The following is a 13,392-nucleotide window of genomic DNA, read 5'->3' on the forward strand; positions in this document are numbered from 1 at the left end:
TTAATTTTTTGTGAAAAAGTTGTCATTTTAAACCCCCCTTTTGGGCAGGTAAAGGGTTAAATTTATAAAAAAAATACACTAAATGATAGGTAAAAACATCAAGCATCTGTAAAAAAAAATTATATTAAATTGTTCATTTTTGAAAAAGTTACGGCAGTTTTAAGAAAAAAAATTTCAAAAATTAGCGATTTTTAAATTTGTAATTTTTTTGGAGGTTTCCCTCATTTACGTAGAACGAGCGAAATTTTTTCAATTTTTGAGGGTAATGTCTTCGACTATATACGATTTGTGATCTTTTGACGTATCGTTGAAAGAAATCCGTTAGGTGAAAGCTGAAAAATAGTGGTAACAGACACAAAAAAAAAAACACATAGTAAAACCAATACCTTTTCAGCTTCGCATCGAAGCTAGAATTAATTGTAAACTAAATTATGTTAGGTTATTTTAGTAATTATTAAACAAGCTATTATGGGAAACTATAATTTTTAATGTATAGAAAATGGAAAACATAACCTTTTTTAACACGCTTATTAAGACGCTTATATTAGTTTCACTTGTATGTTGTTTGTTGTTTGTATGTTGTAAGTTTGTAACTCCACGCGGCACGTGTTATTATGTCGCGTATCCCGTCGTGTATGACCTTGAGACTATACTGTTGTAACGCATTCGCCCCACCCCGCTCACCACTCGTAGAGAACAATATTTTCCAACCCGTAGACGCGCGCTTATCATCAATTATATATATATATATAACAAATTTTTATTGTAATTGACACAGCCCCGCGTCGTTTTACGCCGCGGTGCAAAGTCCAGCAAGTGCCGCACGGCCGACGACGTCCCGCCGCTATACCGTAGTCTTCTTCCCATTGTCAAAATAACATCGTCAACAAACTGATCCGCACTCGCGCACCGTCGTCATCTACGCTGCTAACCTATTGACGCCCGAGGATCACGCCGGACATCGCGTCTTCGACGCCAGCAAAAGTGCCGCGATATTATGCGAAGATTATATATTCCTACCGCCACCGCTAATATTAATATTTATATATATATATATATTAATATTCATTTATATATTCCTACAGCCGACGCCTCTGCTGCCGTATATGCCTCGTGTATAATGTTCCCTCCGCCATGCCCGCCCACATAAACACGGCTATACCTCATGCATGATACGTTTACGTACTTAAGTCCCTTTAAATATATATATATTCTAATTACTATTAAAACTTATATATTAATACACTTTATTCTCATTAAGAGATATGTAGTGTATTCATTCCGATTACGGAGGATGATTCTCGTATCGTTATTTTTCGTCACTACCTCCACGTTACGCGCCTGCTGCTTTCCTTGGATGTGGTAGCCGTTTCTTAGACTCCCTCTCCGGAATCGAACCCTTATTTCCCGTTACCCGTTACAACCATGATATTGATATTAACTACTATCATAACATGAAACTAAAAAGTGAAAAATAAATATAGTTTAAAAAAACTAAAAAACACGCTTTTAAAGCACATCGAACTAAAAAGTTAAAAATAATTTTTAAAATTAACTTAAAACAATAATGAACGAAAAATACTAGTATTATTGTGAAAAAAAGCGTCGGGCGCTCAATATACAAAAAATATGGCATAAAGCACCCACGCTTTTTTTCACAATAATACTAGTATTTTTCGTTCATTATTGTTTTAAGTTAATTTTAAAAATTATTTTTAACTTTTTAGTTCGATGTGCTTTAAAAGCGTGTTTTTTAGTTTTTTTAAACTATATTTATTTTTCACTTTTTAGTTTCATGTTATGATAGTAGTTAATATCAATATCATGGTTGTAACGGGTAACGGGAAATAAGGGTTCGATTCCGGAGAGGGAGTCTAAGAAACGGCTACCACATCCAAGGAAAGCAGCAGGCGCGTAACGTGGAGGTAGTGACGAAAAATAACGATACGAGAATCATCCTCCGTAATCGGAATGAATACACTACATATCTCTTAATGAGAATAAAGTGTATTAATATATAAGTTTTAATAGTAATTAGAATATATATATATTTAAAGGGACTTAAGTACGTAAACGTATCATGCATGAGGTATAGCCGTGTTTATGTGGGCGGGCATGGCGGAGGGAACATTATACACGAGGCATATACGGCAGCAGAGGCGTCGGCTGTAGGAATATATAAATGAATATTAACATATACGTATATACGTACAAATATTAATATATATATATATATATATATATATTAGCGGTGGCGGTAGGAATATATAATCTTCGCATAATATCGCGGCACTTTTGCTGGCGTCGAAGACGCGATGTCCGGCGTGATCCTCGGGCGTCAATAGGTTAGCAGCGTAGATGACGACGGTGCGCGAGTGCGGATCAGTTTGTTGACGATGTTATTTTGACAATGGGAAGAAGACTACGGTATAGCGGCGGGACGTCGTCGGCCGTGCGGCACTTGCTGGACTTTGCACCGCGGCGTAAAACGACGCGGGGCTGTGTCAATTACAATAAAAATTTGTTATATATATATATATATAATTGATGATAAGCGCGCGTCTACGGGTTGGAAAATATTGTTCTCTACGAGAGGTGAGCGGGGTGGGGCGAATGCGTTACAACAGTATAGTCTCAAGGTCATACACGACGGGATACGCGACATAATAACACGTGCCGCGTGGAGTTACAAACTTACAAACGACAAACAACAAACAACAAACAACAAACAACAAACAAACATACAAGTGAAACTAATATAAGCGTGTTAAAAAAATCATAAATATAGTTTAAAAAAACTAAAAAACACGCTTTTAAAGAACATCGAACTAAAAAGTTAAAAATAATTTTTAAAATAAGCGTAAAACAATAATGAACGAAAAGTACTAGTATTATTGTGATAAAAGCGTGGGTGCTTTGTGCTATATTTTTCGTATATTGAGCGCCCGACGCTTTTATCACAATAATACTAGTACTATTCGTTCATTATTGTTTTACGCTTATTTTAAAAATTATTTTTAACTTTTTAGTTCAATGTGCTTTAAAAGCGTGTTTTTTAGTTTTTTTAAACTATATTTATTGTACCTCTTCTCATAAAATCCATTAGTATAGTTTATAATACGCGAACACTGTATATTACAATAACGCTGTTATAATTTGTTGAATAATCATTTTTGATTTTTTATACAAATAGAATTAATCCATTTGAAATACTTATTATTATTAAGGTAGTAAGGCACATTTTTGTGAGTTTATAAATACACCACCTGGCGATACAGAAAGCATTTCTATTGATAAAGTTTTAATTGATAATAAACGGTCCGTATCTATGATAGCGACTTCATAAAAATAAAACAATTAACCACCTTGTTATGAATGTGTTTAAACCTGTAATTAATTAACCACCTGTATTTGTAATACCTCGTATATTTTACATGTATATTAATTAAAAAATTTGAAACTTTAAAGTTTTATACTTATAACGAACATAGTTATGTTAAAAAAAAATCAAATACCATTTACTATTAAAATAAAACCTCAACACTTATTATTGAAGTCAAAATATGCGTTCCTATATGAAAAAAATTAAGTTAAACACCCTTACAAGGCATAAGGGATATACTTAAAAAATATTACATAGCTAATAATGCAAAAAAATTATATAACTATAACTACCAAAAAAAAAAAAAATGAATAAATTATTTTTATTATGTGTAATTGTGAGTCGCCATAAAAAAAATACTATATAGGTTATAAAGAAAGTGAAGAAATTCAAAAATTTGAAATCAGACATAAATTCTACGCGCTATGATTATAGAAAATTAACACATAAAAAAAAAAACAATTTTATCATCTCATACAAATCGTTTTAGTATCAATACCTAAACATATCGAAGCGTTTTATGATCGTCATGTAAATCATCAATTGCAAATTAATGTCGGTTATTTGAATTTTATTGATACGAGTGTCACATTTTACTTTATATCGTCGCCGTTGGGCAAGTATCACATTAATTTAAATTCGTATATTGTTTTTAACGCTCCAAAAATTTGAAAAACTTAAATAAATGAAAATAAAAAGTTATTTCATATAGGAGAAATCACACATAAATTGAAAAAATTTAGTTATTTTAAGAGTTTTTTCAACCTTGAATTATTTTTACATAAAATAAAAAGTACATTATCTATTTTTAGTTTAATAATAAAATTTTTACTTAGTCACCTTGCCTCCAAAAGTCATACCGTGCCCGGCATAGCCAGATACTTCACTCAAAATCACTATTAATCGGACAATAGGATTCAATGCTTCTGGGACATGTTCCCAGTAGGAATTTAAGTCCTAGGATTTGGAGCGGAGTCTAATATAAAGTTAACCCTATAATAATGTAATAAAATTATATTCTATTGAAAAATACTATAATTTAATTTTAATAAAATTATTTGAAACTGTACGATTAATTGATCTTGTTATGTTTCATATTTATCAAATAAAACATTATTATTAAAATACAAAAATAGTAATAATATCACACATGGAAATATTTTTATGTCGAGTAACTAATGGTATACTTGTATCTAACTTGGTATAAAAATAAATCTAGTATTAATACAAAATTTAATATTGAACAAAATAAAATAATTTGTGAATGTGTAATCCTTTTATTTAGTAGTGTTTAATCTTTACCAAATGAAACACCATCAATTGGTTGATCAACTCTGTACAGATTTTTTGCTAAATTCAAATACGCAGTGTACTTAATGGTAGCTGGTTGTGTGTCGTAATGATAATGACCACCTGCACCGTGTTCACTGAACAAATGAAAATGCTGTGGTCTCAAATCTAAACCCTAAAAAAATTAAATATATCGGTTATATTTATCTATAATTCATAAGACCATAAAAAGAATTACTGGATCGTGTGACACAAGATATCCTAAGCCGACTAATGGCGTGGGAATTTCAAAAAAGTTTAACCATTTGTTTAGATCATCGTCTGAATTGATAGGCGTTTTTGAAAAATCAGGCATAACATGAACATTTACTTTACCATTTTCCATTAAAATAACTCCTCCTAAACCTAATAAAACTATCTAATTATAGCTTGAACCTAATATTTATATATAACTTAAGTATACGTGCCAACTGCTTGATTTCCATAAAACTTTGATAAAGCTTGTCTAATCGAAGTAACAAAATCCAATGAACCTATACGTTTTTCACATACTATGCGTAAAACCTTAATAAAAAAATTTTAAAACAGAATAAAATATTCTTTTATAATAATTATTTTATAATTATATCAATAATACTAACATCTCCTTTAAGTCCGTTGCTAGAGTAGTAATTAGCTAACAACGCAAATCTAGTTTCATTGGTAGGTAACTTTTCAAGAATATAACTTTTATTTTTTGGATTTACTTTAACAAGTCTCGTACCATTTATAACATTGTTACAAGATGAATAAACATTTCCGGCCAACTATTGAATATTTAAATTAATATACATACATGTTTTTTTTATTATAAATAAGTGCAATTAGGAAGAGACAAAATTTCAGAAAATTACATTTACTGTTATATACGAATATTTTTAGGTAAGAAAAAAATTAATTTAGCACCATCAAAAATTTCATTATAATTGCATTTATGATATTATGTCATTATAGAAGTCTAGAATCACCTCACAATTGACACCACTATATGGCCACGGACCAGCACCAGCCCCAATAATAAATATTGGATCAGATCCTGTTACTTGTTTAAGATCTTTAAAATTATAAACTTTATTTCTATTGACTAATGGAAGCAAATAAGAAGGACTTCCAACATCAATTATGTTTTCGTTTCCGCTTAATCCTAAAAAATTAAAATAAATAGTAAATAAATAATAATAATAATATAATATTTATATCTTTATATAATGTATGACCTATAATTGGGGAGGAAATAGGCATAAAAGCTTAACGGAGTTCATATTGGTTCTTTTCAATTTTTTTTATTAAAATCAACAAATGCGAGGATATTTGGTGATATGAGTTTTTTCATAACTCAATTCTAACCACCAATTAATATGCGTTTGATTTTCATTATTCGATCCGTTATGAAAAATATCAACCAAAAACAATAAATTTAATTTATTAATAAAAAAACAGTTATTCCGAAAAAGGTTTTTAATGAATTAAGGGCAATTTAGGACATATTCAGAATTAGGGCAAAAAATATATTGATAACAAGTAAAATTTCATAAACATTTGACGACCAAAGTTTTGTTGAGCTTGTAATTTACTTAAATAGATACGCTTCTGTAAATCATCTGTTAAAAATACTCAATATTATTATGTAAATTAATAAAATGTTTGTTTGAAGTACTAATAAGTATATTATTAAGAAATTAATTAGATTTTATTTAATTATTTCAGTTGTGCAAAAGACCGGTGGTATTGATGAGGATGTAAGACACGGGATTAAGTGCGGATAGTTAAAGTGAAGAGAAGTGTCTGTTTGATAAAAGAATTCCAATGAGGCTGAAAGGTAAATTCTATATGACTGTAGTAAGACCAGCTATGATATATAGTTCAGAGTATTGGGTGGTTGAAAAGAAAGTAGAGCAGAGAATAAGTGTAGCTTAGATGGATGAGTGGAGTTACTAGAGAAGATAAGATAAGGAACGAACATATAAGAGGGAAACGTAGGTGTAACGNAAAGAAAGTAGAGCAGAGAATAAGTGTAGCTTATATGGATGAGTGGAGTTACTAGAGAAGATAAGATAAGGAACGAACATATAAGAGGGAAACGTAGGTGTAACGTCAATTTTAGATAAGATGATAGAAAATAGACTTAAATGGTATAGTCATGTTATGAGGAGAGAGGAAACGAAAGCTGTAAGAACAGTTATAGAAATGAATGTTGAAGGAAGAAGAGGTAGAGGAAGACCAAAAAAGAGAAGGAAGATTGTAATTGAATTCGATATGAGAACGGCTAATATGAGCGTAAATGATGTGGGAGATTATATCAATTAGAAGTTTAAGATAAGGGTGGCCGACCCCAAGTAGTTGGGATTAAGGCGAGGAAAAAGAAGAAGAAGAATATCAAGTGTTTATTTATTTTTTAAAACTATATATAATTAACTTAAATTATCTCAAATTCATAGGTGAAGTAAAAAAAAAAAATTTGTAGAAAAATTAAATTTCATCTTTTTCTAAAAATATGATGATAAAAGATGAATTATTTTTTATTAATTTATATTTTATTAAATTAATTTTATTTTAATGCTAAAGTTTATAATTTTTTTTTTTTTTGAACATCACAAATGTTAACGAATGCAGAAAACAACACTAGTGAGCAATTTTTAATTTTTTTTCGTCTTTTTTAACAATTATGTGAATTAAAAGTGATCCAAAAAACAATATTTTAGTATTTCTTACATCTTATTAAACAATTTTATGGATACAATCAATTTTTTTTTTTTATCAAAAAAAGGTCGTTTGCTCTAAAATATAACTTTTAAGATGTACGGTAGAGGGATAATCGTTTCCTTTATCCCCTTCAATACACCACTGATGATTTCTTACCTTCTGCAGCCAAGTAGAATGGCGGTTGTGTTAGATCAGGACATTGTACTATTTCAATGCTCACAGTTTCAAAATTTTTTGATAACTCCGGCAAAATAACTGAAAATAAAGAACCCAATATCTTTAATATTTATTGACTCTCAGAGTTCATAATATTTTCATAAGTTCAATTGAATTAATGAAATTTATAAAAGAACGCCAAAATTATAATTTTTAAATTCATGTATAATATTTACTTAAATTTTATTTTTTAATTTATAAAAAAAAATAATAAATCTTTTAAAATAAAATTGTAAATTAATATTTATTATCAATTAAATAAATTAAAAATATATTTATTCCTATTTTTACTCACAATAAATAAATAGTTTTATAGGTAATTTGAAATGTTCATTTTCTTTTAGTTTTGTAATATTCAATGATTTTGGGGAAAACGAAGATTTTTTTAACTTAAAAATAATATTCATTTTTTATAAGTAACGACAGATAGCAATATTTATTGATATTTCAGTACTTATTATAGGAAGTGCTCCTTTTATTTTTAGAGATAAGGAGAAAAATACGTCTGATTATGTTTTTTTTTTTACTCATCGCTTTTTTAAAATAGGTATACATAGTTAATATAAACAAATTATGTACGACCTGAATCGAGTACGTTCTCTATAATTTAGGGAAATCGCTTAGCCAACTTAAATAAAGTGGCTGACTATCAAAAAAATATTTTTAATATTAATTTATTTATAAATGATGATTTTAAAAATGTCGAAATTGACACTGTAATATATTCTCAATATTAGATTAAATCTATTATTGATCGTATATCAATAAATTATGGATAAACATTTACACTACATAGCTAGGTATGTTCCATTTTAAGGGTATACATTATTGACGTAACAGTTAGTTATTAATTTTATATTTGTTTATTAGCTAATATTCTTGATATTAATTATAACGTATTTAGAAAATAAAAAATGTTATTTAAAAAAAATGGCCCATTTTCCTTGTTTTTAAAAAGTCTTAAATGTACTATTTAGAACATTAAACATATAAATCTAAATATATTTAATTTTGTCTCATTAGAAATTAAAATAATTTAAAACAATTGTGTTACTTTTAAATTCTTTTTTTTTTCTATAATCTAAATAATCTGTTTTCGTTTGTGAGAAAAACAACCTTAAAAAACTAAAATCTTGTGATAATTAACTACTAAACGATAATTTATTTTTTACATGAAAAACAACCTTCATTCAAACAATAATAAGGTTATTATTTAAATAATATAATATTATGTTTTTATGGACCATTAGCTTATTTAATTTTAATATTAAATGAAATGTACATAAATAATAATTTATTTTACAAATAAAACAAATTAACACACAATATTTTGATATACAATATTTATATAGTATAATAATTGGTTATACAATTTGAAACATATATTACACTGATAACTTTTTTACACTCAAACTTTAAATTAATTTACACAGTATTAAATAATTAATTCAACAAAGAATTATAAAGTAAAGATTAAATTAATTGAAATGTTATTAAATAATTTTATTATCACTGAGGTAAAGAAAAAAAAATTAATAAATCCAAAAATTTAATAATGTATCAATTTACATTGGTGTTTATACATAATCATTAACAAGCATAGTAATATATTTTATTAGTTATTACTCAAATAACTGAGTAATAAAAGTATAAAATATTTTGTATTTTATATATATTAAAATATCATTGTAACTAAAAGTTTTTTTATATAGTCGCTTTTTTAAATTTCCCTTCTCCAAAAAGCCATAAACAAATTCGATCTATTATGTAAGAACCAATAAAATCCAATGAAAGAACACCAATTAAAATTACTCGAAAATTGTAAGGAAATTGAACTATTTCAAATTGTTCATTTAATCCATCAATAAAACCAGTACTTAAACTCAATATTATTGCAATAGTGCCTAAAGTACTGTAAAATAATGGTTTATTTTCAATAAAATTTTCCATGAAAGGACGTCCTCTATAATTAATAGAAAAAGTGAAAATTTGTAATGCCATAGATATTATAAAAACTGCACTATTAACAACATTTGGTTTAAATTCACTTTCAATATTAAAACTTGTAGAATTTGTATCCGTTAGATTAATATTAACTAAATCTAGATCATCTATATTTTGAGAATGGTTTCTGGAATTTTCTTCAGAGTGTAGTCCAGCTTCTTGAACCAGGAATACTAAGCTCATAAAATGTATAACAAATTGTAATAATACTGTTGAAATAGTATAAACATTAAATATATTAGGAAGTGGTCTTTTTTTTGATAAAACCTTTAATGGTTTAGATCTTGAAATAAACAAAAAAGATGCTGCCAATAATAAACCTTGTAATGTTGCTTGAGAATCACTAAATTTTACACCTTTAACATAAAGTACAGATTGACTATAAGCAGCAATTAAAGCATTCAATGCAAGAATTTTAAACATTTGTAATGTTGTAACTAATGTACAGCGACCTTGCTTTATGACATGACAAACACTAGTTACAGATGAATATTTACTAGTAAATGGCGCTGCAATACTAGCATCTCCAGATTTAACAACAGTAACTGATTCTTCATCCATTTCTTTCATTAATCTTTTCATTTGGTCTGCAACATGTTCTCCTGGTTTTCTAGATTTAATAGTATGTGGATTTCGTTTCACTTTAAGTTTTTCTTTAGTACCTGCTAGTAGAGCAATACCAACATGAGCATGCTTTAATGCACCAACATCATTTGTTCCATCCCCACACATCAAAGTAGAAAATCCTAGTTCTTTTAATGTTACTACAATAAATTCTTTCTCTTTAGGTGCAACCCTAGCAAATACGCAAACATGTGGTAATATTTTTTTCAATAGATCATTATGATTCTGATCAAGGTATGATAAACCATCACCCGTTAAACATAAGTCATAAGATTCAACTAAGTCTTTCAAACTTTCACTCAATGGTACATCTATCTTATAACTATCACTCACCCAACTCCATTTACCATTAGTATCAGCTAACGTTAGAATAATATGACTAGGAGATCTAGTAAAGTTCAGTTCATTTGCTACATAACAAGCTGTTAATGCATTATCTCCAGTAATCATAGTTACCATGTGAGAAGAGTTCAAAAGTTCTTTGATTACACTGTGAGAATCACGTTTCAACGGACATGAAACAACAACAAAACCAACAAAAATTAAATCACATTCTAATTCATCACGTGTTAAAGATTTTAAATTATTTGGATCAACCATCATTTCTTTTCTTGCAAGTGCAAGAACTCTAGCTCCACGACCAGCTAATTCTAAATAAGTACTATCATAATTTTCTGGAATTGTTTGTAACATTGATTTCAATACTTCAGGAGCTCCTTTAACACTAGCAATATATATTGTTTTATTATCAGTTTTAAGACATTTATAAGCAGCCAAGACAGACATTCTTTTAAGAGAAGAAGAAAAATAAAATCTATTAAATATTTTTAAAGGTGCCATTTTAGCTTTTTTTGGTATAATAAAATCACTTTTTGACAATGACCAATTTATTGCATTTAATGCAGCTTTTTCAATAGGATCTCCAACTAATGTTTCCTCTAATTGAGCTAGTGAATGACAGGACGCAAGAACTTGAATAGTATGTTCTGGAGCCTCATTCATTGGAACCATATCTTTTTCGATACCAGCAATACCTTCAACAATTAAATCATCTTTTGTTAAAGTGCCAGTTTTATCAAAACAACATATTTCGACTTTGCCAGCAAATGGAATACGGAAAGGTTCTGTGCAATAGATACCAAGTTTAGATAATGATAAAATTGAAGAATTTACAGCCAAAGATAATTCTACAGGTAACTCAGGTGGTATAACAGATGTAAGTATAAGTGTACATTCAAGGAACAATTTATATCGACTACGATTTGGGTCTTCTGTTCCTTTAATCCATAAATAAGAAGCTGCAGCAATTGCAAAAATAAGTAAAAATAAAATAAATGCTAATGTTTCCATATTGTTTGCTGTAACATGTTTAACTCCAAATAATATAGTTTGTAATAAATTTCCTTGAGATGTATTGAAACCTGTTCGAAGAACATATGCAATACATCCATTATCAGGGGCACGAATATTGGATGTGGCTTTTGCAGGAGGAGTATGTTGCACCACTTTTGTACCACTAAATAAAATGTGTAATTTCTTATCTGATTCAAAATCAAAATTTCTACTGTGGTCAGCAATATTTTCAATTGGTTCTTTCATCTGTGGTATTGATTCACCAGTAAGTAAACTTTCATCTACAATACATGAACCTCTTAGTAATATCATATCACACGGAACAGTGCGGTCATTATAAGCACGTGTAACTGAAACTAAATCACCTGGAGTTAATTCATCACTGAGAATTGAATGCCATTTTTTATTACGATAAACATTTAATGAAAATGGCTTATTTCCCATATTACGGATTTCTTCCATATTACGAAGTTGTTGTTTCACTAAAGTACACTCAAATAATACTAACATTGCTAAAGTAAATAATGAATAATACCAATATTTATCAAAACACCATAATGTGATACAAAACACTTGGAATACAAAGAATGGAGCAGTTGCTCTTTCAATGAACAAATCATTGAACTTAGGTAATTGAATATTTAATTGGTTGCGCCCATACAGCTGAATAGCATTACTAAGTTGCTCATCAGAATCATAACCTTTACTATTTGTATATTCAGATATAGTTTTTGAAATAGGAAATTCTACAGAGCGAAAATATTTTTTATCATCACACCATATATATTTAATTTCTTGGTACTTAAACCATATCACTTTATCTTTATTCTCATCCTTATAAGATTTTAAAAGCACTAATTCAGTAAATCCATTATTAGGAGTTGGAATGACTTTAACTAATGTAGCTTCATGTGGATTAGATACATATCTACAAGATACTAAACACCTGAATGATACAGACCAATAACAACAGAGAGAGCACAATATTTGAGCAATTGCAATGGTTAAAATACCAAAGAAATAAAGATCAATAAAATCTGATGTAAAAATATAAATATATGACCATGCAGCATATAAAATGACAAATGGTAATATTGCTCCATGAAATACAATATGACGTGGAACGTACAATGACACTGAATTTATTAAATTGTCCAATGCCATTATTACTTTGTTAAAGTTAGGTGTGCTAAAATTATTGTTAATTTTTAATGACTATTAAACATGATACCTTCATTTATTTCATTCAGAGATGGTACATTAAGTTTGAGTTTCTTGACAGGTAATTCATTCATATTTAAAGTTTCTGGCAAACTTACCGCCATCTTATACATTAAAAATAATTATAGATAATTTTTCTTTAAGTCGCACGTAAAACTGAATACTAATTTGACAGTAGACGCTGAACTAACTTCTGACGTAGAAATGACAAATTATGCAACACCGATAGAATAGAGGTAGAAAAAGGTCAAATTTTATCTCCAAATTCAAATTCAAATTATATGATTATATTATCTTCCACACTCATTAAATAGAATAATGAATATTTATTATAAAATACACGTGTACAATTGACGTACTTCAAAACAATTCAATATATACTCCTCAAAAATGGAGATTTTTAAATTAATTAATAATATAGACTTGGCATATTTGTAAGCCACGGATCTTTGCAAAGCGATAACAAAGTTGATGTGGAAGAAACATGAACCTTAACCTTAAATTAACGGCAGTATAACCATTATTCATTTTTGATTAAATCAAATTTTATACTACAAACT

The 13,392-nt window shown here is 28.4% G+C and overlaps 2 protein-coding genes across 2 annotated transcripts; both read right to left on the bottom strand.

The window, feature by feature from the left end:
- Positions 1-4,381: 4,381 nt before the first annotated feature.
- On the bottom strand, positions 4,382-13,269 carry LOC126902240 (ester hydrolase C11orf54 homolog). Its single transcript, XM_050679293.1, has 7 exons — positions 12,843-13,269; positions 7,571-7,669; positions 5,680-5,855; positions 5,314-5,478; positions 5,140-5,236; positions 4,911-5,077; positions 4,382-4,847 (listed from the first exon to the last, which is right to left on the bottom strand). Exons 1-7 carry the CDS (start codon positions 12,943-12,945, stop codon positions 4,674-4,676), a joined length of 981 nt encoding a protein of 326 aa, XP_050535250.1. The 5' UTR covers positions 12,946-13,269; the 3' UTR covers positions 4,382-4,673.
- LOC126902233 (endoplasmic reticulum transmembrane helix translocase) lies at positions 8,820-12,845 on the bottom strand. Its single transcript, XM_050679277.1, has one exon. It carries the CDS (start codon positions 12,773-12,775, stop codon positions 9,335-9,337), a length of 3,441 nt encoding a protein of 1,146 aa, XP_050535234.1. The 5' UTR covers positions 12,776-12,845; the 3' UTR covers positions 8,820-9,334.
- Positions 13,270-13,392: the final 123 nt, after the last annotated feature.

This window comes from Daktulosphaira vitifoliae, unplaced genomic scaffold, assembly GCF_025091365.1.
Source record: "Daktulosphaira vitifoliae isolate Bord-2020 unplaced genomic scaffold, ASM2509136v1 Scaffold_3, whole genome shotgun sequence".
NCBI lineage: Eukaryota > Metazoa > Arthropoda > Insecta > Hemiptera > Phylloxeridae > Daktulosphaira > Daktulosphaira vitifoliae.